The sequence below is a fragment of the Anguilla anguilla genome, chromosome 13 (assembly GCF_013347855.1).
Source record: "Anguilla anguilla isolate fAngAng1 chromosome 13, fAngAng1.pri, whole genome shotgun sequence".
Classification (NCBI taxonomy): Eukaryota; Metazoa; Chordata; class Actinopteri; order Anguilliformes; family Anguillidae; genus Anguilla; species Anguilla anguilla.
Genome location: NC_049213.1, coordinates 15,159,110 through 15,185,886, shown reverse-complemented (window position 1 = coordinate 15,185,886; position 26,777 = coordinate 15,159,110). Strand labels below are relative to the sequence as shown.

General features: G+C 44.1%; 1 protein-coding gene across 5 annotated transcripts in view; it reads left to right on the top strand.

Moving 5' to 3' along the window:
• tox2 (TOX high mobility group box family member 2) overlaps positions 1–26,777 on the top strand; it is a 118,640-nt gene that overhangs the window by 84,719 nt on the left and 7,144 nt on the right. For 3 of the 5 annotated variants that reach the window (XM_035388503.1, XM_035388502.1, XM_035388501.1), the window contains 3 exons: positions 12,142–12,357; positions 20,543–20,770; positions 26,658–26,738. In XM_035388503.1, the coding sequence (XP_035244394.1) occupies positions 12,142–12,357; positions 20,543–20,770; positions 26,658–26,738 (525 nt within the window). The remainder of the gene's footprint in view (positions 1–12,141; positions 12,358–20,542; positions 20,771–26,657; positions 26,739–26,777) is intronic. The other 2 variants (XM_035388505.1, XM_035388504.1) reach the window with 1 other exon arrangement.

Below are 26,777 nucleotides of genomic sequence, written 5' to 3'. Positions count from 1 at the left end.
CCACGAGGTTCTGGAAGCGGTAGTCTGTAAAATGTACACTACAAACACAGATTTTCTCAATGCTTTCAGGTAAATCCACGTGATTTTTATAAACAAATTCAACCCATTTTTGTTCTAGACAGGGATCCTCTGGTAACGAGTGGAACAAAGTTCCTACCTCAGGACTGCATCCTAAAACTGCGCAGTCTGCAATGTTCAACACACCAACTGTCACAACAATGTAACTAATGAGCTTTCTATGCACTAAAGTTTCCGTTCACCACATTGCTCTCCCGTAATTTGCATATTTTTGCATAATGGACCATAATAGGTTTGACGCATTTGTGACGTCACATATTTTGCACGTATGTGCACATTTCTAACTGTGATTTCAGGGACGCAGAAGCTCTCCATCTACAATGTAAGAATGTGAAGTTATGTACACAGTATAGTGAAAGTCATGCTGGCCTCAAGCCTGCTGGCTTCAGGTGGGCCTTGTGTCCTCACTGTGATTAAAGTAACAACCAAACTGGAAAACTGGAGTTGCTTAGCTCGGCTCAAAAGATCACGCCCTCCTTCTTCACTTGTCCAAGATAGTGGAAGCTCAAGTTCTAAGGTTAGTTCTACTGAACTTCTTAGCCACTCACCCTTTAATAGGCTCTGCGCTGTCGAGGATTTCTCTGTTTTTATTTTGCGGTTTTGTAGGCCTGCCAGTTTAGACATTTTAATCAAACGAATAGGGGAAGAGGTTAAAATGAAGAAACATCAAGAGATCTATCATTCATACATGAAACCTGGCATCCCTTAAGGTAAAGAAAATGCTTCTCACAGCTGCACTGTGGCCAATACTGCACACATCATTTTTTTTCATCCCATTATCATGTAACATGGAATCGCCTCAACATGGTAAGAGTGCTGTCGCTACCTCTGCTTTCTAAATCACAGTTAGCTGTTCTCTAAGATGTAGAAACTGTGCAGCATGGTTAATTGCCCTGCTCAACACCAATCGCAAGACAAGTGTTATGCAGAAACTGAACATTTATAACCAGTGGCTGAAGTACACAGTCCTATGGCTGCGGCGATACAAAAGCTAGTTAGCCGAAATAGCAGAGTTATTGCAGTAACACTGAAATTTTGCTATGAATTCAAAATTACTCATGAAAATAAAAACGGGCTTGATGAAAGCAAAACAGATTTCTGTAATATCAGGCCTCTGAATGGTCCTTTTTAGTGAAAATCCAGTTAGGGACTATGGCCGTCGGGCAGAAGGGGTATTTGTTTGTATTGCTTCTCCGTCGCTGATGGGAGAGCACGACGCAAAGCATTTTATAGGGAATGCTTCATAAGAAATGAATCTATTCATATTGCTTTTCCCAGAGCAGGGAGAAAATGTGAAAAGCTTTTTTTTTTCCCTGTGTGTAATAGGCCAATAAAATTTCTGTGAAAGAGAACTCTGGTTTTTAAACAGCTTTCTTTTCACCTTTGCAATTATTTATTTTCAAATAGTCCTTCAGGGTAATGTTCCTTTTTCTTATTTCACACCCCCTTCTCTCATAAATGAACCATCATCGCAATAAATCATCGCACAAACAGAGACTTGTGCACACCCTGAAAGGTCTAAAGATTTATGTAACACATTCATGTTTTCCACTTCCTCATTTTAGTACTCCTCTGGTAAAGCCAGGCTAATAAAAGCTGCTATTAATATTTCCTGTTGCCTAGCAACCGCAGGCAGCAAGTAATAGCTTTCTCTGGGAAAAAAAAATAGATGACCGATAAGAAAAAATTCAATTCTTTTATTATCTCTAGGGAAAAGGGGGCCTTTTTCCAGCAACAATGTGATATAAAAACTGTGTAGCTGTATATTAAGAAATATTTTAAAGAAATGGCTATTTTCAATTTCATTATGTCAAAAGGACTTTGCGTTTCTGTCGCAGAATTCAGCTTCATTTTTTAATAAAGTCAATTAGCTTTAAGATTAAGTTAATAAATGGGCAAGGTACGAATTTAATTTCCTTTTTTAATCATATACGCTCTGAGGTGGTGCAGAATTACAAATAAAAGCAGACAGTGTTATTGTCATGTTTCAAAATAGAGAATTTTATGGCCAGATATTAAAATCTTTTTAAACGCATTTGTCATAAGGTTTTTCTTTTTTTTTTTTCAACGGCATCCTCTGACGCCCCTTCACATGTCAAACACTTGCCCGTCGTTTTGCTAACTAAAAAACTAAATGTATCTGGTGAACGCATGGGGCTCTGGGTTTAAAAAAAAAACAAAAAAAAACAACTTATGGAATAAATGAATGAATGAATGAGCATTTGTCTGTGGGTCTTGCAGACGCTTAAGACAGAGTCTTTGCGTGTAGCGCTTATCGTTCGAGAGCCCTTTATCGTTGCGTGCGGCCGCTCCGCTTGGCTTTAACGAGTGCCAACGAGCAGCCGAAGGCAAACAAAACACGGCTTATGTGTCAGCTGTGCACCTCCAGGAAGCCCGGTCACCAGCCAGGGCCGCCTTTATTTCACTCTCTCTAACGCGTAAGCTCCCAACTATTAAAAAAATAAGGATAAATAAAGAGACGCAGCTGCGGGAGATAAGATGTGCCGTTCCCCGGGACACTGTTACAAGGATATAGGGTTTTATGCTACATTTAGCCGCGGGCTTCCGCGGCTTATCACTCAATGAAACCCCGTCTGTGTCGGACCGCTCCTTGTCGCGTCATCCGCCAAGCCGCGCGCCCGGGCGCGCGTGGACCGTTTTTTGGGGGGTGTCCCCCCGCCCTCCGGCACGTCACCGTTCCGAGAAATGGGCGTGGCCTAGCGACGGCCACTTCCCAGCGATGTACAGCATCTCCTCCATTTCAGTGCGCACGTGCCCCGCCCGGGAATGTCCTGCTGTCCTGCTTTTTACTGTCCTGTTGTCCCAAATAAAGGAAGATGTAGACCGGCGGGCCCCCAATTTGGCATGGGGGGAGGCCTTGTTCCCCTCAGCAAAAATAGATTTTCCCTTGTCACATTCAGATGCAATAAACCTGGTGTACTAATAAAGAAAAAAAGCATCAGCATGTCATTTGATTACATCAATATTATGATCATTCTAATGTGTTACATACCCTACATGGCCAAAAGTATGTGGGAAGGCTTTATACAAGATGTTGGAGCATTGCGGCAGGGATTTGCTTCCATTCAGCCAGAAGAGCATTAGTGAGGTCGGGCGCTGATTGGGCGATTAGGACTGACACGCAGTAGGCTTTCCTATTGATTCCAAAGACATTGGATGAGGTAGAGGTGAGGGCTCTGGGCAGGCCAGTCAAGTTCTTCCACATCATTCTCTACAAAACCATTTCTATATGGACCATGAGCAGCCAATTGTAACTAAGTCAGCTTTTGCCTAGACTCCTCCCACTCCCCCCATTACAGAGCGATGCCCCCATCAGATGCCGCAGTCTAACTGCCTGTGCCACACACCACACCTGTACATGGTTACATTGTCTTTTTGAGGCACTTTGAAACGCATGCCATGAGACAGCTCTCAGATCACGTCTTTGGCAAAAGGTGAGGTGGCGTGTGATGTAGGTCTTTGAAAGAACAGCTTCCCTGACAATGCCACTAATGAGGAACATGGAGGGGGTGGCGGGGTGAGGGGGGGGGATACTGGTGGAGGGGGAGGTGTGTTTAAATATTGAAATGAGGCTGCAGTCTACATTTCATAACGAGGGCAGGTTTTTTTTTTTGGGGTGGGCGGGGGGGGGATTCCAAAAGCAACGCGGTCAAATATTGTAGTTCAGGGAGTGAACCCATTATCCTATCCCATCTTTGGAGCTGAAACTTTCGTTAAGCCAGTTTCACTGCAGTATGTTTTCAGAATCGTTAAATGTCTACAACCAAGTGTACATTAGTTCTACTTACGGTTTATGGTCATTCTGAACATAACTGAAGCCAAAACATGGATGTTTGCATTCACAAGCGGTTCTGTACGCAAAACAGGATCTTAATGTACCTGCATTTGGTTCAGTTGTGTATTGTTTCCAAACTTCTGGGTTACTCCCTGATAGGGCACGACCGGCGTCGGCAAAGTCGACATCTCTGCCCTTTGAGTTCTTTGGCATTACAGAAGTCTCCTCCGCTTTGCTAGAACTCGGGTTCGATCCGTCGGCGTCAGGCTCCGCCCTCAGCAACTCTAGAAAAAGAAGCTCCAAATGTCCAGACTGTCCAACAGCCACCGATGATATACAAAAGACAGTTGATGAGAAATGTAATTTCCCACAACAGATAGACAAAATTTGGCAAGCTTTCTGATCGTGCCGCGCAGCCAAACCGGGCTCGGTCGCCAGTGTTGCCTCCGCAAGAATGTTCTTGCGTTGGCAGAGTTGTCGGTTGAGGGGGAAACTGCTATCAACATCCGTATGTGCATGAGCTGTACACAACAACAAAACTGCGGCGAAACTACGCTCGACAGTTTTCCCAGCAAGCTGCTCCGTTTAATTGAAAATTCCTGCTATGCAAATATGGCCATACAGCTCCACGTCAATTTCCCTACTCTGGAAAACTCATTCGGAAAGGCAACGGTATGGAGCACTTCCCTCCCTTCCCTTCTGGAAAAGAAGTGAAATGTAATTTGACCATAAAAAACTCTTCTCAAAAGACCATATACAGGTTGAAAGCTAAACACCGTAAGGGTGAAATCACAATGGCTCATGCAAGAAGTGCATGTAGCCAAATTAGTACTATTGTATTTTAAGCATTTTGGTGCTTGAAAAACAAAAGGTGTTAAATAAACGATTACTGTTAGTCAGCACACAGGTAGTTTGTCGAACTGGAGTTTGTTTTTGCTTCACTGCAAAAATATGTGACATTGTAGACGCCTGGTGTTATCAACAAGGAAAAATATGAGGGGAATTTCTCGCCCCAGCCTATAAAGATAAAAATATAAATAGCTGAACTCAGCGATATGCGTTACTGTGTGGGGTTAAACAGGACATCAAGTCTAAACTAAGACGTGGCAGTGAAGGTTAAACATTTACGGATTGAACGATAAACACGAGTCGGTGTTCATTGCGGTTAATGAATATTCATGACGGGTAATTTAAATTACGTTGGCCAACAGTTGTTAAGGCCGCTGCATAATTTAGAGTGGCGCGGTCAAAGGGATTTCAACGTTACGCAAAGCGAGCTTGCTACCTGGGATTAGCAGAAACAACGAGGAACCGAATCTGGGAGGCCGACTTTTACCTCGAAGGGAAACGACGGGGGCGCAGCGAGATGCGAATGAGACGTGTTTGCTGCACTAACACTCATTAGGCAGAGTGCGAATTGCCAGAGCCCGATAATTAATAACTACATATCTTAATACAGAGGTTGTCTCCCATGGCACATCATTTATAGATAATGATTTTTATTTACAGCCTCCTGCTTTTAATTACTACCATCTAATATTAGCCTTTTGTCAAAAGAGTTCAGGAGAAAATAACCTCAGTTCCATCAGGTCTCCTGAACGTATGATGACGTAAAATGACTTTTGCCAAAGTGGGTGAGCTTGGCGTGCTTCGAGACCTTAAATAGCATCTAATTTATAAAGCCCCTCTCACATTTATGCTCCTTAGCGCTTTATAAATGAGTCTTGTGGGGTGAAGTCGATCTTGGCGGGGTCGGAAGATGGATGGAGCACACCAGAAGAGGAGGAGGAGGAGGAGGATGAGGAGGACCGTTTGAGAAGACGGGGCCCTTTTTTTTGGCGGGAGCGAAGGGTTTGGCGCGATCGAGGGGCGGCCCGCTCTCCCCGGCCGCCTAAAACGTGTTTGGCCCTTTCCGTGGCGGGATCGGGCATCGCGGGTCTTCAGCGCGGCGATAATTAAGGCTGTCACGGCTCGGAGCCCGCAGGGATAATGTTCTATTATTATAGTCATTTGTTTCAATTAAACGCTCCGTGATTTTACAATAGCAACTGTGAACCTGCGCGAGGCGGCTATTACTCTCGACAAGATGTCTCCAATCCGGGGGACGTGGGGGCTACTTGGCATCCCCCCCCCCCCCCCCCCCTCACTCCCCCCCCCACTCCCACACCGCCTCCCGCTTTCTCCGGGATTCTCTCTGCACCGCTGGTACCGTTTAGCGGATCTGCATGCCTCTCCACATGTAAACCGAAGTGGAATACAAAAAAAAAAAAAACACAGGGTTTCCCCACCCATTTCAGAAGGGCTGGAACCTTGTGCCGTTTTTAATGGGAGCTTTAGTCAGCATTTTGCTGTGACGGTTTCTTAATCGAACCAGGCCAAGTAAGTTTCTGAGGATACATTAAACTAAAACTTGCCCCGGGAAATAAAATAGCCTCAGATTTTGCCCAGGTGTTTACCGCAAAAACGTGATTCCCTCCTCTAATGACGCTGACACTGTGCCGGGCACTTTCCAGGCGTCCTTCCTCTTCCTTGGACCTGGTCTCCACAGAATGGATGATTGGTGTTGCGAAGCAGTGCTGAGAACAGGTGTGCGTCCACCGCGGGCCTCTCCTCGCTGTGAAGGCGTGTCCTAACCCGGCCTCCCGCTCCGCGTTAGCCGCCGCCGCCGCCGCCGCTCTTTCACAGAGACATGGCGGAGCGCAGGGAAGGCACGTACTGTGGCGGCTTTGCCGCGGTCATCCCCCATGTAATCCGCCGGAGTGCCGCGCGGGACTAATCGCCGGTGCCGTAGCCGTGCGTGGGAACGCGGTGCTACTTCGCAAACGGGGGGCGGGTGGGGGGGGGGGGGTGTGCATAGACTTCATTCTCCGATTCCCATCCCTTCTCTCCGGGCGTCCTGAGCCGAAATGGTCGTTGGGGGGTGGGGGTGGGGGGTGGTTTGTTGGGGGCACATCGAAAGAGCGTAAACGCCGCCGTCGCCGGACCGACGTTTGAGCGCCGCCGTAACCCGGAGCTCGGTAAATACGAGCGAGGGAAAGTGGAACCCTGCGAACCCAAAACAAAGCTGACCTGCACCTCTTTTCTTCATCGCTCCAAAGAATCGTGCTCGTCGCGTGAGCCGTGACACGCGTGAGGGGTGCGTTTCCCTTTCTGCTTCGCGGGGACGATGCCGTGCGCCCATTAAGGCCTTTCATCTGGTAATGGACTAATTACGATAGCGGCGGCATCAAGGAGCGCACCGTAATTTTAATGCACTCTATCCATCCCAAACCCCCCCACCCCCACAGCTTCGGCTGAATTTGAGTCTGAAAGACCTTGAGCTCATGACCATACTCTCTAGTCCAGTGGTAACCCTGTTCCTGGAGATCTACCATCCTGTAGGTTTTCATTTCAACCCTAAATTGGCACACCCGATTGTACTAATTAGCAGCTCGGTGAGCTCTCCAGCCGTTGAATGATGTCTGCTTTGTTAGGGTCGGTGTGAAAACCTACAGGACGGTGGATCTCCAGGAACAGGGTTGGGTACGCCTGGTTTAGTCATACACTCCGCTCATGCATGAAACCGTGTCGATGAGCGGTTGATTATCGCAGATCATGAGATTCGCGGGAGTGCTGTCGTGTCCGCGATGACGCACGCCTGCGATTCTGAAGCGGGTGGTATACGCTTTCAGCCGCATAATTGTGAGAAAGAGCACGGGTGAAATATGTGCGATCTTGTGGCCATCTCATTCTGTTGTTGTCCAGGCTGTAATAGCATCGCCCTCCGAGCTTTCTGAATCTCTTCTGGTGAATCAAACGCTGCAGGCAATCTTAGCCGAGATTGAAACCATTTCAGTCTTAAGGTCAGGAGGACCACAGAACAAGAACTCTCTGATACCTCATCTTGCACACACAGAAGCAGTATGTAATTGGAAAGCCTTTGTTATTCGACTTTCATTTGAATAACATCTCCAAGATTGCATTGAGACATGGTAAATGTAACAAGGAGCAAAATTTGCAGGTGTGTCTGTGTGTGTTCGTGTGTGTTTGTGTGTGTGTGTGTGTATTTGTCAGTACTCTTATTTCATTCTTTTTTATTGCTTTTAGAAGATTGAGATAAATGCAATTCTGTTCTGGGTAGTTGTAAAGAAATGGAGATCAATATAGTGTGTATCTCACAAACACAAGGCATATTTTTCTATTAAAAATAAATGTCACAAAATCATTGACAGAGCCTTGTATGTTTCATTCAGATTTCATTTAAGCCAACCGTGTGCTGTCCCTACCCATTTAAAATCTGAAATTTGCACTTGTATTTGGCAATCACATACATGTGTGATCCAAAGACATATTTATTGTGAATGTTTTCGGATATTCGAAACATGCTAAAGGAATTTAGGAAGGCCGTTGCTGTGTTTTCGCCAAGTTAGGATTTTTTTTGTGTGGGTTTTATTGCATTTAGGTGATAATACTGCATTTCCAATAAAGCATAACCACTATCTGCTGTATGTTTATATTTCTCTCTTGTGGAAGGGGAAGTAATTGACTGTATGTACAGTCTGTACACTTCAGTACTCATTCCTTAGCAATAAACCAAACAGAACAGATGTCCTGATAAAAGATAAAACTACACTTTGTATTCCGTGCGTGTGTGTGTGTGCATGTTTATGTGTATGTGTGTGTGTTTGTGTATCTACAGTGTGTGTGTGTTCATGTTTGTGTATATGTGTGTGTGTTTGTGACACAGAGACAGAGAGAAAGAGACAGAGAGAGAGAGATTGTATGCTTGCGTGGGTGTGTTAAAACTGTGAGTGCATGTGTGACTGTGTGTATGAGACCGGTGTGTACACACTGTTGTGACAGTGTGCGTTTCTGCATGTGCACACGCATGCCAGCTTGTAAGCGCGTGCCCCCTACATCACGCTGAAAGTATATCACCTGCAGCTCAAAATGAAGGCCGACTTTCTCGGTAGGCAAGAAGAGAGAAACGTAAAGTGAGCAAAAAGACAAAAGAAAAGTGGAAGCCTTTTTGCGGGCCATATAAATTTGTCCTCCGTTACCTCTTGGCCTCTGAAAGAGAAGCGCTAGGAGCTAAATAAAGCTAATACAGCATGTTAGCTTCCCCCACCCCAACCTCAGGAGGTGACACCATTAAACAATAGAATACAGTACCTATGGCAACCACCAACCTTTTTTTTACTATCTTTTCATAATGTTTATACAGCAGTCACATCATGTGATTAACTGCTAAAATACGGTACTGTTAATGGCCTCTCTCTCTCTCTCTCTCTCTCTCTCTCTCGCTTTTTCTGTCTCTGCTGTAAGAAAACAATTAGCCCATTTCAACGTGATTTCTGACTAACACGACACGATCTTTAGTCAAAGTGAGACACTAAACGCGAATGTTGTTTTTCCTGTCATTAGGGATATCACATTTATGTTCGCGAACCGGGTTCGCAAAGAGAGAACGGCGAGGGCTTGCAGCGTACGCGCATCGCGCATCGCACATCACCACGCAAACGCGGCACGGTCCGCCGACATTTAAGCCCTGTTTATAAAGCTGGCCTTTTATTGCGTTTCGCGAGGACAGACGGGAACTGAATTGAAAGCGGAGGCGGGGGATCGGCTGCTCGTCAGAGCGAACCGTGTTTTTGTGTAGGTGTGCGCCTTTACCGTACAGCGGCAGGACCGCCGGCCTTCTTCGATGTTCCCGAGTTCCGGTCTACAGCCGTTAAACGTGACTGACGTACGCAAGTCGCTAATGTTCAGTTCCGGTGAAGGTCACCGCGCATCGTCTTGGTTGGCTAAGGCGGTTTTGCTTAAACTGATGATGATGATGATGTTGTTGTTGATGATGATGATTATGATGTTCAATGTTATTTGTTATGTATTATTATTATTAATAGCAGTGATGTGATTTTATTCCCAACTAATACTCTAGACTAATGAGAAAACTATAGAATATTACTAGAGGTAGAGACAGATGCCAATGCATAACAGTGTGTGTTCTCTGATGGAAGTGACAGAGGGGGAAAAAATAGCTACTGTAATCATGATTGAACAATAAGCATATTCGCGCATTCATAATTCATTTCTCCAAAAAATGTGCTTTACCCAAGGAGCCTAGAGAAGAAAAAAAATAAGAAAATAAGCAGAGCCTCGGTTTGTGAAAAATGTCCCCTCGGCATTTTTTTGGGCTCCTTACGCAGAGTCTTGCTCCGCAACCCCGGCCTTCTGTGCTGTTTGTGAAGAAACGTTGTGTGTTCAGACTTAAGGGTGAGGCTTTTACCCCGAGGCTGTTGCTATGGAAATAGCCCAGCTCTTGCTATGATAGCCCATTCATGTTTGATTAATTGGTTTTTCGCTGCTTTGAGGTTTGAGTGGTCCCTTAAAGGGCAAGTCCACCCAAAAAATGCAAAGTGTGCTGGGGAATTAGAGTGACAGTGTTTTGAGTTATTTAGTTATTTGGGCCTTTTAAATATTTTTTTTAATCGAGGGGGTGTGTGTGTGGGGGGGGGGGGCGATGTAAATGCTGCAGGGTCATTTGGTGTTCTAACACCTTTTGTTGAGCCAGCGTTTTGTTGCCAAACGGTGATGGGAGCACCAACGTAATGCACTGTGCATGTATTCGGGCTAATAACAGTTCAGTCCCCGCCCCCCCCACATCATTACACTGCATTTTATTCCAGAAACCCACCGGGGCCAATTATCATGACTGTACAGCCAGGTCTGCTGCACACATGCTTCACTGCCGTTTATTAAGATCGGATCTACTGGGGCCCTGCAACCTGATCTTGTTAGCAAAACGTTAATCTGATTCGATTTTTTATTTTTTATTTTTCTTTAACTTACGAACGTTTGCGCTCGATTAACAAATGGCGGCGTGCAGCTCTGTGATCCCCGCTCGTTCGCCCGGCCACGCCGCGTCGGCGGATACCGCGGCGGCCGCTGAAAGGGCCGGTCTCGTTTGCGCTAGCGCGAATGCGAACGTCGTCTCCTCAGTCCGAACGGCAAACGAATTATAGAGCCGTGTTTTGACGCAGCCGTCTAAACATAACGTCAGATGTGATAAGAGCAACAGAAACAAGACGGCATCTGGAGACTCAATCAACGGCCCTCAGCTGACTGACGATTAAAGCCATAATTATGTTGTTTTTTTTTGTTTTCTCTTCACAAACGGGGTCAGCAATCAGTAAAAAGCAGCTCATTTAGCTTGCAAAGAAAAGGTTTAATGCTTGTGTTTGCTTCTAAGTCACAGTTAAACACAAAGGAGTAAAGGATAGTGTCCATAAATAGTTAACCATTATTACTTCTTTAGTTCAGGAAAACCTTTCGAACAGTGCCCCTTTGAACCTTTTAAAAGAGGCAGCGGTCAAAAGATATGATTAAGAATTTTTTCCTTGACAGAACACAACCTGGTCATTTATAATTAATTTACCTCTAGGCAAGATAAGCTTAATCACTGCTTCAGGTAGGTCCAGAGAAAGATCCTATCTAACAGAATACTTCTGGACAACGAACAGCTATATAGCCAGCACTAGCCAATCAGCGTTCGCAGTAACACGACTGTGCACCTTTAAATTAGACAGACAAGGAATGCACTCACCGAAAATTGACAGCATTGCGTTTTTTAAGCTTGTCATCAGCAGATGGGAGTGTTACACCCCTTTTCAAAGTGGTTGTTTTATTTTTGGGCACTTTCTGGTGAATGCATCCTTAGAAATGAGTAGGAACAGGAGGTGTGGGAGGAAAAGGAGTGTTCAGGAATTCAACATGTGTAATGCGTTACTTGCCGGAAATGGCAAAAATTCATTGCCATTTTTCCAAACTGCCGTTCTGAAAACACTTTGGCGTTGGCGATTTGGCTGTGTATGACCACTGAAATACCTGCACTAAGCAGTGATGCTGCCATGTAGCTAGCCAGTTGTTTTGGAGTTGCTTAGTTTGGGCGTTATTAAAAAGTTGAGGGGGCACGACCATGACCGTGACCGTGACCGCGGGAGGAGCCGGGAGGAGGAGGCCTCGGCACGATTTCCATCCCTGAGGAGAGCGCGAGAACCGGGGCAAGTCTGACCAGCCGAGGGGTGCACAGTGGGACCAGTGGGCCGTCTGGGGGCGCAGATCTCATTTCTCCCCCCCATCCCGGGAATCTCCTTGGTCTCCCCCCTCTAACGAGACGGAGGAGAGAGGAGAGGAGAGGAGAGGAGGGGGGTGTGTCTCTCCACGATAGGCAATTGGGAAACAGAAAAATTTTTTTTTAGTAAAGCTGGTCTTCTTTTCTCACCCAGATCCAGGAGATGGCTCTCCCGGACGGCTCGCGTTATGACGGCGCCCGTCGCGGCCCGCTGATAAACAGATCGCCTAGGATACTGTCCCGTCACATGACCGCACTGTCCCAGCTCAGCTCCCTTGCCCACGGTTCTCCCTCACCTCCGGGAAGTAAATCGGCCACGCCCTCCCCCTCCGGCTCCGCCCAGGAAGAGGAAACTGATTCCCACTCAAAGGTATTTGTGTGGAAACTTCTTTTTTTTTTTTTGTTTTGTTTTGTTTGCTGGCCGGGTGTTCGGTGAGGGGGCTGTTGGGGGACGGGCGCGCTTGGGAGAGGAGCTGGTTTGTGTCACCTCAGCCGTGATTGCATTCCTGACCCTTAAAAGGTCAAATAAACAAGAAATCACAGGTTTCTTGGGAACACCTGAATTAATTCATAAGTAACGTATGTGAAATGGTCAGTCTGAGTATTTAATTATGATTTTTTTAAGTTTGAGACGGCAGTACATGAGAATTCCTGGACAACCCATGAGGATACAACCTCTCGTAAATTCCAGAGGATTAATGAGTGTGGACGCGTGTGTAGGGATTTCCACCATAAGACCAGCCAGGGGCAAATATGCAGATATTCATATGACTGCACCGTGCAATGAATACTGCATGTTGACTAGTCACTTAACCAAAGCAGAACTCATCGCTGCATCGAATCACACTTTAAACTCCATGTTTCTTTGCAGTTTGACATTCTTGGCACTTCATTCTCGCCTTTCATTAGTCATGAATACATTACACCACACTTAGTTCTGATAGGCATTCAGGAGTTAGTTTTTTTTTAAAAGGTGTCTCGAGAGATTTAATTATGTTTTGGCTATTAGGAACATTTTTTTTCAGGTTAAAATTCCTGTCAATGGCGTCATTTTTTTTTGCTTTTTTTTTGTTCTACTTGCCCTGTTATACTTGTTACACGAACGAAATTAACTTGGGTATGGGTATTTACAATTATACCCCTGTTCTTTTGTGAAAACAATTACAAATTATAGCACTGATTGTTGGACTAGTAGACCATAGTGGTCAAAAACATTTGTCCACATTCTCAGTGGACAAAGTTATCATGTGAGTAGGCTGATTTGTATATTTATGTATCATACCTGTCATTTTGGTATTAGGCAACTATTACAATATAAGCACAAGTGGCAAATGTGCAGATGTGTGCCGATGGCCATTTTATAAACCTCTACTTTAAAATGCCCACCACAGTTACACAAGTTAATTAGAGGACCTGTCAGTCAGAGCCTCCATTTAGGTAAGGCTGTTAAAGAGTTCTTAGCTCTCAGTAAATCTAAAAAGGATTTGGAAGGAACATTGGTTATTTGCCTCTCGTGAACTTTTACACCTGTGGTGACATTTTTGACTCGAGTGTTACTGTTTACAGTCATCATCAGCTTACAACACCACTTCACTGATTAAGGCAGCGTGCTGAAACGCTTGAGTCTTGAGCAGCAGCCGCGCTGAAAAATATCCGCGGCAGGTCTTTTATGAATGGGGGCTCCCAGTGTTCCGGCTGCCCGCTCTCGGCTTCCGATTGGCTGCTGAGGCCCGGATAGAATCAAATCACACAAGTGTAATCAAGAGCGCGACGTCCATATTAGGTTTGCCTCAGTCAGTTTGCGTGTAGCAGAAAACAAAAAGTCAGTCCTGCGTCCCTGGCAGAGCCCCATGGAAACAAGCCCTTATTTTGGTTTATTTTCCCCACGCGTGTGCATAGTGTGTAGCATGTAGCATGTGATGAAAAACACGTTTTCAACATACAAAAATGCCAAGTTGCACATACAGAGCACTGTCTATTCCACCCCCAAACTCTGGCCTTTGCAGATGTTTCGAGGATCTTGTCTGGGTACCTGCAATGCAGTGAGATGAATCCTTGTATTTTTCCAAGCGGAGAAGGGCCTGTGTACACACTGACCTCTAGTGTATGTCTCCTGAGAGTGAAATCGGAGGGCGCAAAAAGAAAATGAAATGCCGGTTTCTTTCGTCGCTGCCCCTGTCCGAAGCCGTACGCGTTTAGTCGGCGCAACGCGATGCGGTTCAAGTCAATAGCAGCGCGACGCGTGTTCGCTACACGCGCCGCCGAGAGCGCGTCGGACTGACGCGTCACCGCAGTCCCGTTTGGTTTTTTTCCTTCCTTTCCTCCCTCCTCCCCACAGTCGGCTCACCGCGCGATACGAGAGAGTCGCTCGAGAGCCTCTTCAAAATCAGCGCCGTTCCCTCAATTTTATTTTGATTTCCTCCAATCTCGCTCGAAAATCCAATTACTGGGAACCGCCCCGACTCGGAGGAACAGGTCTCCCTTCTGTTTGGAGAGCGGCGCGGCGGGGCGGCTGTCAAAAAGAATGTGAGGCCGGCGGTGAGGACCGACCCGTCGCTCCCTCTTCATTATCACAGCGCCTCGCCCCTAACTACGCTCTCCCCCCCCCCCCCCCCCCCTAAAAAAAAAAAAGACGACCGTGGCCTTTGAGGAGAGAGAACGCGTTCGAGCGAGTGCCGTTCCTCTTATGCAAGCCACGGGAACGACGCGTCCAATTCATGGCGTCGCCGGGTAGGACTGTCTGGGTGTGCGCACGCCGATGCCTGGGGAGGATGCTAAATGCAATGCTAAGCTAATTATGCTCCTGTTCTACACGCGCGCTACCATCTGCTTACTGAAGGCCGCATGCAGTAGTTGGCTTGTTGGAACAGCTTTGTGGAACAGGGATGGTTATGGGAAAAAAGGGGCCTTAATGTATGCAAATAAGTGCTGAAAGAAAAAATATATATATTATTATTATTATTATTGTTAATATTAATAATAGTAATATAAAGATAAACGCCGCTTTGTGTAGAACCATACATTCAGTACACAAATGCAGTCCAGAAGGGCTTTACAGAAATGCGATTAAAGATGCAGTGGAGTTAAGGCAAGCGAAGGGTAAATGATGTACGGTTCCTTATTTAAACAGAGTCACTGTTTCACAGCCAGGTCTGGTTTTCCACAGAGCGGCCTGTCCGCCAGGCAGAGTCTCTGCTTATCTGATGTCCGGCTGATGGTAGTATCAGCATTTCGCCTGAATCCAGGCAGCTGTGTAGGTCCGCCTGGATGCAGAAACAGATATTTCTGCTTTCCTAGGGCGAAGTACAGCAGCAAGCGCACGGCAAGTCCAAGGCCGCTAGTTTCGCACGTTCAGAACGTCCAGACGAACAGCCTTCTCTGCATTTTTTTTTGTATTTTCTTTCTCTCTGAACCAACTCTAAGTGGTCGTGTCAGTGTTGTTTAAGTACTACTACCACAATACATCCAGTCCAGAGGAACAGCATGTAGCAAAGGGATGCTGAAAATGCAACTTGTTTTGTGGTCTCTACGTGCACCGCACAGCACATTTGCTTGTACTGTACCGATCATTTTTCGCTTTGAATTAAATTTGTTTAATTTGTGCATATCCACTCAACAAAGAACACTGAAATTCACCACCAGCAAAATGTCTCACCGATTAGTTTTACTGTGTCCGAGGGAATGAAATAATCAAAACAATCTGCATAATTGAATCCTGCATAATTCCTGCCTAAGTATATAGTTTTGTTATAAAAAATTTTGTTTTACATTCAGCAACGTGTGTATGCGAGCGTTGGGCTGAGAATGGCACGTTTTCAGAAAACAGTGTTTTCCTTTCCTGGCGGGCACCGCGTCGCAATGTGCCCGGCGATACAGAAACACGAGCGATTATTATTTCCCCTTTCGGTGTGTCTTTCCATTAGCCCCCCGTCCAATTTATTCAGCGTTCACATCAAAGCGGGGAGAGAACAGATGTCATTTCAAACACTTTTTGCCTCATTGCATAAAAGTAGAAGCTGATTATTTTTTAATGAAACTGCGCACTCCAAAAATGCAATAAAAGTCGTTACTGGAGAGTGAGAAATGGGCGGGAGAGGAAAGGGTTTCGCCGTCGCTGGAAATGGCTGTTTCTGTGGCTTCCGAGAAAACGGTGTACGAAGCGGTCTGTGGCTGGTGAATTTTGACCTTTATTTTCCCGTGTTGCAACGAGTCAGCTACTGATTTAAAAGGAATCATTTCTGTATTTTCTGATATGATATATGCCATACTCAGCAATATATCTTTATTGGGTGTATTACAAACATAAACGTTATATTCATATTAGCAAGTTATATCATTAAGTCATGTAACTCCGTGGAACTTTTCCTTTACTCCATGACCTGGCAAGATGTTCCCTGGATTGACCACTATGTGTGATTGACAACACTGAGATATCAATGCGATAATTTACCTGTTACTAATGTTCCCTATGTCCCATGTTCTGGTGACAGAACTTGACCTTACACATCTCCTGTATTCAACTTTTTTTGGTTATAAAAAATTGACCCTCTCCCTCCATGTAGTATCTAGTATAAAATATAATGCACACGCGACACGTGCGAAGCCATGCCTGGTTTAATGAGGGCGGAAGCAATACGGTAATGGATTGCCAATCGGAAAGAGCCCCTTAGAGAGAGCGGTAATGGAGTTTTTCCATCGCTGCCCTCTCGAAGACGAGTCCCCGGCCTTCAGCCACAGTGAATTAGGAGGTATGCGGGGGGGGGGACAATAGTGCCGTTGGTTCGAGCTCAGCATGTTTTTTTACTTTGTCATTTGAAAAGGATGCCTGCTACATTACATTACAAACTTAATTCCCTGTTCTTAAAATTGGTCGGTTTAAGTCCACGACAGAGTACATGATCTAATGGGGAAAGATATTTGATTAATCTAGTCACAGATTTGTATAGACGGCCCAATTGGTTCTGAATTTATGTTGGGCACAGGTTGGGTTATTTGCCAATTGGCCTTATCCCAAACCTTATCCGCTCAAAGTCCGCTCAAAGTCATTGCAATGAGATAATCTGTATTTATATGTCTTATCTTATGCATGCAAATCCCTCATGATATAGCACCTAATTATTTATCAGATATTCAGCCATAACGTGCATCTAATGATATTTTAGCAAGTGCTAGAAGATTATTTGGATCAAAAATAGATTTCTCACCTTCCTACTATGGAGGTCGATGTCTCTGCTGTTTTTAATATCACTTAATTTTTTTTTCTGAAAATGTGCCATTGAATAAATGTAGGTCCATTTCCACCCTCTTAAATAATGAAATTGGTTCTTTTTTTTTTTTTAATGTATCAGTGCTTTAGAAAAGGAACACATTTCCCCAAGTTCACCAAAGACGAGATCAACTCGTGTAGAACTGATTCTAATGGGATGTTATTGAAGCCAGTACAGGCCAGCTTGCATTAAGCAATCAATTTTAAACTGAATATTTTAGTGCTTTTTCTAGGAATGTTTTATGTGCTCTTTTACATCTTCCAGGCAACAGAGGAGCAATTTCCATAAAAGGCTTATGTTGTGTGTGGTTTGATACTGTGCAAGCTTTACTGTACACAGAATTGTGGCCAGGTTTATTTGGTCATATTGCTCATATTAATATGACCAAAAGTATCTGGACACCCCTTGGTCTGGGGCTGTTTTTCATGGCTTGGACTAGACCCCTTGGTTCCAGTATAGACAAATCTTAATGTGACAGCGTACAATCACATTCTAGATGATTCTGTTCTTCCCCAACAGTTCGGGGAAGGCCCTTTCTTGTTTCAGCATAACGGTGCCCCCGGGCACACAGCGATACCCATACAGAAATGGTTTTGTTGAGAGAATGGTGTGGAAGAACTTGACTGGCCTGCAGAACACTGAACTCTACCCCATCCAACACCTTTGGGATCAACTGGAAAGCGGACTGCGAGCCAGGCCTAATCGCCCAATCAGTGCCCGACCTCACTAATGCTCTTCTGGCTGAATGGAAGCGAATCCCTACATCTAGTATAAAGCCTTCCCAGCAGAGAGGAGGTTGTTATAGGAGCAAAGGGTAGATCAGCTCCATATTAATGCTCATAATTTTGGATGAGATGCTGGAAATCAGGTGTCCACGTACTTTTGGCCATGTAGTGTAGTTTCACAGCTGTGTGTCTACTATTAACATGCATTCACGTTTCAAATATGTATGATTTAGTACACTTTTAAACCCCTAAAGGATGCATTGTAACCTGAATGATATAATGCCTTTCTGTTCTTGGACTGACCTCTTGAATGTGAGGAGGGACGCAGAGGTGAAGCATGTGTTCACATCACTGTACCCTCGAGAACACTAAAACGATAGTCGGAAAACAGATCCAACTGTCTATTGAAGGACACCGTGGATAGGCCCTGAATAGCAAGCAGATGTGTTTCAGCCCAGAAAATGACTCTTTATTGGTGATGTTACCATTACCCTTTTCCGCACCTTAGCTTTTCAAAAAATGCCATTGCGGCCAATTAGCTGTTGCTGAAAAGAAAGGAATGGCCTCTGCTTGGTATGTCTGATTCTTGCTGCACTGCATCGTGTGTAGGTTTTGATTTTTGTGTGTGTGTGTGTGTGTGTGTGTGTTGTGGGTCATCCTACCTCCTCAAGGCCAGCATTGGCGCTGAGATATCTTTTAGCTTTTACTGTGTCCTACTGTTTCTAGGAATACACCGTATTATGTTTCTTAAGATATTTCTTTGTCCCCGAGGCAACTGTCTGTCACTTTGATTCACTTACGTTTCCACAGCTCTTAACTTTTCAAAATTTTATTTTGAGCTGAGTGTTTATTGAAGAGTATCTCTCCCCTCTGTCTGTCTCTCTCTCCCTCTCCTTCTCCCTCTCTTTCTCTCTCCCTCTCCCTCTGCCTCTTCCTCTCTCCCTCTCTTTCTCTCTCCCTCTGCTTCTCTCCCTCTCTCACACTCTCTCCCTCCCTGACTCCAGCACATTGCTTGCAGGTGCAGATGAGTTCTGAATTCCCCAAATCTATAATTTGAAGTATTGTCTATAGAAAGCTGTGGATTTTATAGCTGAAAGCCAAGAAGCAGTCATCATTAAGGCAATGAAAAGGATGCCTCTTTTGGCAGCTCTGTAGCTTTTCACCAAAATATGTACATATGTTTAAAAAAAAATAAAAAACTGAGACAAAATATGCATGTGCAGTATACTCATAATAGACAGACCTCTATGCAGTGTTTGCATTTTCAAACCCGGTCTGTTGGTGATGTACAATTATGTTTTTAGCTGCCATTCTTCAATTTAGTTCACCTGCATTTCTGGGCACCTACTGTAAATGACAGAATTAAGGGTTCTGATGGTTTGGCTTTTGCCTTCAATTTACACAGCTGAAACAAACAGTAAAAAAACTTGGGGAGTATGTGTTATGAACAGTACTGTGGGCTAATATTAGCTTGATACGACAGCTCAAATTTATTGACAGCTTAAATGTAAATATTTTTGGTATCTTCCTGTTTTAAGTTTATAACAGTCAGCCACCCTGCTATTCTGTAAATAATGGACTTATCTTTATTTGTACATTTGTCTACAAGCAAAATATATGAAATCCAAATTTTACTTTGTTCAAATGGCCTTTACACATTGTCTGTGTGCTGACTATCATAGTTTTCAGTGGTAGCTTGAACACATTGGTTTTAACCAATGGGTAGCAAGGCCCCAAAGAAAGGCCTATTGCTCTGCAAAATTCTGCTCTTTGATCTTTGAGAAATCCTATGTGCAATTCTGCTTTTATTGAGACAAAATTGTGACCTTCCATACGCGTAGATGTGAGCAGATATGATTCACATCTGGGTGACATCAGAGGAGGTCATTATACTTTGAATATCTCTGAGGTCGCATGTGGCCAGTTCATTTTTCAAGTACGAGAATCATAAATCCTCAGACAAATCACTTGTAGCAGATTTATTTAACTCACCACATTCAGGCATCTGTTAAATGCAACCAAAATGCCATTGGTCCTTAAATTAGAGTAATGGATCTCAGAAAGGATTTCTTTGTTTCATATTAGTGACCAGTGCAAACAATTGTGGAAAAAGAAAAGGCAATGTGCAAAAAAAGGATAAACCTTAATAAAGTTGCATAAATTAGTCGCTCATAATGAGGGTAAAGCAATATAGGCGGCTGTTTATCATCCTTACCCTGCTTTGTCTAATTGAACAGATGGCTTCCATTTGCAGCTTACCACAGCCTGGATTCAATCAACATTTGTCCAATACTTTGGACTGAATTCAATCAACATGTTTTTTTAACCTGACTAAAAAAAGAAATACAAGTGTTGGCTGTTCTTCACAATCAATATTTAGCGAGTTAATTTTGGTGAATTCTGAAATCACCAAACAATGTTGATCAAGACGCCTGCATTTAGTTAACCTCATCAAAGTTCATGGCAGATAGTGATGGAACCCAGCTCCAACACGCTGTTTTAGCGAGGACAAACTTTAGACTAGCGGTGGCTTAGTTTCTCTCATTCCTCTCTGACTCACCAGATCGCCGGGGAGAAACGGCCTTCATCGGAGATGATCAAGAAGCCCAAGCCCCAGAAGAAGAAGAAGAAGAAGGACCCCAACGAGCCGCAGAAGCCCGTCTCGGCCTACGCGCTCTTCTTCAGGGACACGCAGGCCGCCATCAAGGGCCAGAACCCCAACGCCACCTTCGGGGACGTCTCCAAGATCGTGGCCTCCATGTGGGACAGCCTGGGGGAGGAGCAGAAACAGGTGAGAAACGCCCTCTTCCTCCCCCCTGCTTTGACTTTCGTAAGACCAGGGGTGTCAAACTGAATCCCGAGGGGGGTGTCTGTGGGTTTTTGTGGTTTCCATTCAATCGGCCGCCAATTAAGGCCTTGAGAACAAGGCGTGTGGATTCCTTAGCCAATCAGTGACTTAAATGAAACACAAAAACCGACAGACACTGGACTGGAGTTTGACACCTGTGCATTGGACCCTAGCAACTATTGCTATATGATGAGCTAGATCCTTAGCTGAAAGAGCACGAGTATAATAGTATAGTATAGCCATTCTACCTGGTTTCTGTTATTACATTTCCCTTATTTCCTTTGGGGATGCTTTCACCCAAAGCAACTCCCATTCTTATTATGGCAAACAACACCCAAGTGCAAATATCTATTTGTACCAGAACTGAGCAGGCAGTGGTTTAATAGCAATTATGTGTCATTATAACTATTTATCATCACACCAGAAGCAAGTGAAATATTACGTGTTTATATGATGATAGATAATAATCAACCCAACACAAAATAACTATTCATTAATCAAATGGATTAATTATTGGGCTTTAATTACCTTTAATTAAGTAAACAAAACAAAGCCTATCTTAAATTGTGAGACTCGAGTTCTATAGCTGTTATGCATCGGGAGCGTTTGAGAGCTAGTGTTTGGGAACAGTCTGCAGAGGTGGGTAGGTGAATTTTTAGCCAATGTTTCCGTGAATAATAGTGCATTCACTATGAATGCACCGATTAATTTGTGACTAAACGTGCAAGCTACAAGGATGCGCTAATGTAGCGCAATGTGGCGACTGCATTTCTGCGCTCAAACTGGCTTCGCTTCAGGGAATGGCGGTAATGAAGGCGGGACAAGCTGATCACATCCGATTGACAGGCATACGGGAAAAAAAGGTGTTAAGTGTAAAAACTCAGCTTGGTGGCAAACAAAATGTTACATTCCTGCGAGACCATATTTATTTTGGATGAATGCTCTCATTGTTGGGTAGTTCCCTTATTTGGGAAAGACCAGTTGATTCGCTTTTGTTTGAAGTGAAACTATGTCTCCTGGCTCTCATTAAGGCACGAGGGTCATATTTTCTTAATGAAAGCCAAAGGGAAAAGTCGCAGTTCCTAATGACGGCAGAGACAATTAGCCAGGTTCAATGAGTGGAATAGCAAGCAGACACGTGCAGCTGAAGTCTTATGGAAATGCATGCTTGGAAGGTATCTGCTCTAATAAGCCATCTGCGTGTCAAATAAAATAACCTGACTCTTTGACAAAGTGCAGCCTGGCCATATTAATGTACTCAGATGTTTTATTTATTTTATTTATTTATCTATTTTTATTATTTCCAAACCTATTCCACTGCAGAGGTTTGGAGGCTGTGTGTTCTCCTCTGCAGTTAATTTTTCCCTCTCACAGTCGGCCGTTCACAATGAATCTTCATTTTGCTCCTGACACCAGTGAATGTGAATTCCTCATTTCCTGTCTTTTTATTTATATCTGTTGCCTGGTGATTTGATCATGCTGAGAATACAAGATTAGCAATTGCCTCGCCCTTGAATTTGCCTCAAGGACATCTGTTCAGGAAATGCTGTTATTGTTTTTTTTCCCCATCTCTTAACCCCTTCTCTGCCGAGGACCCCTGCAACAGAATAACAATGCAGAAATGCGGTGTGTCCTTTTGAGGGTGCAATTTTTGCGTCCCAAATATGCAGGCCACTAATTGCAGGTGGCTTTCCCTCAGAGGGAATACTCCTCAGTTGAGGTGTAGCAAACTACACTGAGAAAAACAGGTACACAAAAGGTACAATGCTTGTCACTGGGATGTACCATAATTATAGCCATGGGTTTAATAATTAATTTGTAGCTTTTTTTACATTTTACATATCAAAAAAACAAAAATGTATCTGCACTGTACCTTTATTTCTGAAAGTGTACTGATTTAAGGTTGGGCAATTTGATAAGTCTAGCTAAAAAAACAGTTAAAAGAGTTAGGTCCAAAAAAATGTAAAAGTATTAGTAATAGGATAATAATAATAATAATAATAATAATAATAATAAAAAGAAGAAGAATTAAAGGTTTTGTAAAAGAAAAGTAGTGTGTGCCTTCGCAACTCTTAATTTTGTTTCCTGAGGAGGTGTCATTAGATGTGACACAACAAACACTTGTCATGTAAAGTGGTCCTGGCTGAAGAATGGATGTGACTTTAGACACAGCCACACATTGCAGATCCCTACACCAGACACCTCAGATTCAGAGCAGAAGGAGCTGGTCCAGGAGGTTCCCACCTCTTTCTGTTGGCTGGCAACACCTCAGACATTTTAATGAACACCTGGTCTAACAGCCAGACCTTACCAATATGAACCTGATGAAGCTCATAAGTGCTTCTCCCCAATTAGCCTTTGGTCTGTGCAATATTTTGTTAACATGGATTCATGAATACAACACATAGTGCATATTGTAATTAGTGCCATCCCCGTATGATTTGAATACATTTCCATGCTTTACGCACATTCCCTAAATGTAGTAGAATCAACTGTTTTTAAAATGTTTTCATATGAGCAGGATATGGCTTGGATTATCCTTTAGTAGACACAAGGGCCATGTATAACAATGGGTCCTAAAGCATATATAGTACCCTTTTTTTGAGATAAGCTTTAGTTGGAAGGTGTCACTCTGAAATATAAAATACATACGCCTACAGGGGAATCACTTCAGTTATGCTTGAAATTTATTTCCTTATGCAAACTTTCAGCATTAAAGTTTATGCAACACTCACCTGAAAAATATCATTAGAAAAGGCTATTCATTAATTTCATATATGACATAGAGGTAAAAAATAATTAAAATAGATTTTTTTTGTCTTTGCTAGCCTTCCTTGGAATGTGATGAAACCATACACGAAAATATATCCCGCAGTATATGGAACTTGTTCTATTTCAATTTAATTAAGAACAGAAATGCAGTTTATAAAAATCATCATTGACACCAAATGCCCATCTGGGTGTGCCGTCAATTAGGAGAGAGAGGTGCACGGCAAAATGCGTTTTTGAGTGTGTACCAGACCTCCATTATCCAAGAATTGGTTACAGGACCATAAATCATTTTGAAATTAGCCTGGTTTTATTTGCCTAATGGCCAAATAAGGGCCATTTGGTGAGGAGTCCTTCTATTGCAGAGGTGGGGAACAGCACGCGCATTTATAAAATTGCAGTGGAAATTATAATTCAAGGCCAACATCGAGCATCTACCTTGGAATTCATCCACTATTGAGATCCATCAGAGGCAACCCTGTGTGCACTGCACCCTTTTTTTATAATTAGCAATTTAATGCAATTAGGAGCAAAGAGCCATTCTGTTATGTATACAGAGACAAACACCGTGTCCGAAAAGAAAAATATGATCTCCTATACTGACATTCCAGTGTGCGTATGTTGAGCATTTTTAGCATTATAGCGTGTTTACTGTGTGATAGCTAAGAGAACGGAAATACGTAACGCTAAACGTTGACTTCTGTGCGTGCTATTACATGCGCACACGTACACCTCGGTGAGAATCTGAATAACGTACGGAGCTGGAGCAGGTGCTATCGGACTTGTGTTGCACTCGACAAACGTCACCCGCGGTGATCCTTTTATTTGGCAGGAAGTCCTTATCCCGAGTTGCCAGTTCGCGACTCCCTGCCACCATGCTTTTCCCCGTGCTGCCACGCCCGTCGCACCGTGCTGGAAATACGATCGCGCTCCTGCAATCCACACAAACGACTCCATTCCCCATCACCATGCCGACCATCAGCAGGACCCTCCCGTCTTCAGCGGGGCTTCTCAAACCATGTTCAGTTCGGCTGCCCGTGAAGCTGCCTGCCTCTCGTTTTCCTGTGATGCAAGAAAGAAGACACCGTAACACTATTTTACATAATAAAAGCCCTTTGATTTAGGAATTTAATTTCGCTTGACTAGTCAGGGCTGGGTATATGTTTTGAATGTGTTGTTAGTAACATCATGGTTATAGTTGCTCCCTGTATGGGCCTTGCGTGATGCATCTCTGCCATTGTTGATGTTAGCGTATTTGTAGCTACAGAAACTAATGGAGATGCAGTCCAGTGGTTTGCGTGGTCATGGATTCAGGATTCTTAGTTCAGGAAGTGAAGCATTACACTTTTTTTGGGGGAAAAAAGCACTTCTGAGGTTGTCTTCTACTTTTTTTTTTACTGATGTCATAAATTCCCTGGGGACCTGGACTTTCCGCTCTGACATCACCCCTGCTCAGCCTCCGCTCTCACTCTCTGACCCCGGCACTGTTTCACAGAAACCCAGAGGGGAACTGAGCGAAGTTCCCCCACGAAGGAAGGTGGCGAAGCCCGCGTGTTCTAAAACGGGCCGGGTGGTCCAAACGGAGCGTGGGTGCGGGTGCGGGTCCGACCGTCGCTGCTCGGTCGGGAACTCTTACACGGCGCGCCTCCACAGTCCCTGCTGCGTTTAAGCGAGAAGAATGACCTCACCTGAAAAACGGAACCCCCCCCCCCCTTTCCTAAACCTCGACAGTTTTTGGCGAAGTCAGCCGCTTCGGCGGAGAATACCTGCCGCAGTCGCGCGCTTCTGTGACATCCCTCGCAGGCCGCAGTAATTGCTCAGCATGTGTCAGCGAGCTTCGGAGTTATTGTCTTCCATAATTAACCGGTTATCAAACAAGAACATTTCATTAAGGTACAATTACCGGCTAATTCTGCGGGGACACCCCGATGTCAGGATTAGGACCACGGCATATGCTCACTGCGGCTTGGTTATTTTTAATGCATCCCCAACCTGCAGCCTCCGACGTCTTCAATTGCTAATGAATCCACTCACTTTGGAATAATTAGAAATCCTTAGGCATGGTAATTTATTTTAAAAAATGTCCGCCATTCGGTGAATCATTAGCTGTGTTAAATTAATTTGAAATTAAAACCGCTGGGAGTACTTTTGAGTTCATTAAAAAGGCAGCGCAGCCTCTATCAATATTTAAATGGAGAGAGTTTAAGGTCACGGGTTTTATTTGAAAATATTAATACCTGTTTTTTTTTTGTGCCCGAGTATATGACAAAAAAAAAAGATCAACATCACCCTTTGCACGCTCCTCCTTCATCTCTCTCTCTCTCACTCTGTCCCTCTCCCTCTCTCCCGCCCTCTCTCGCTCGCTTTCTCTTTCCCTGATAAAAGACTCATGCTCACATAGAATCAGAATTACTCGATAAAAGGATTCACAATTTACTTTAGGCAAGGATATTTCTCAGTAGGGGTATGTTTAAAAAGCAGGGTGCTTTATGTATTCCCTGTCCATTCTTTTTATAAAGGCCTAAATGGGCAGATATGTCCCGTCTTTAGCAGAAGCGCAGTATAAAATAACAAAAAGCTTCCATTATTTTCTTGTTTTTTGTTTTTTTCCCCAGTGCTTAATAAGTCCCTAGAGAGGTACAAAGCTCATTTTTCTTGTCTTTTTATGGAGCCATTTACTGGTTGTTTTCCTTCTAAAATTAAAAGAACTTAGAGACAACTTGATTAATGACAAATTATAAAAACTGTGGTCGACAACGTTAAGTTGAACTTGGATTTCTGTGTGCTGCTGTAGAGGGCCACTTGGTAATGCTGTTTTGAGTACACTAGAAATGCAATACTGGAAATGGTTTTCAGAGACAAATGTGATGTCATAAGACTATTTACAGATGGGGGGGGGGGGGGTAGGAATGGGTGAAGGAGAGGTCATATTCCCTTGGGGGAGGAGAGGCAGGACACAAGTGGCATGTACCATGGTGTCCAGGTAAAGAAAAAAAGAGAGCTCTCTCTCTCTCTCTCTCTCTCTCTCTCTCACCGCAGTTTTGTTTTCTTTTTCTCGCAGGGTTACAAGAGGAAAACAGAGGCTGCCAAGAAGGAGTACCTGAAAGCCCTGGCCGCGTACAGAGCCAGCCTGGTTTCCAAGGTAACGGGGGTTACAGCTTTGATGTGCAGAGGTCAGCGC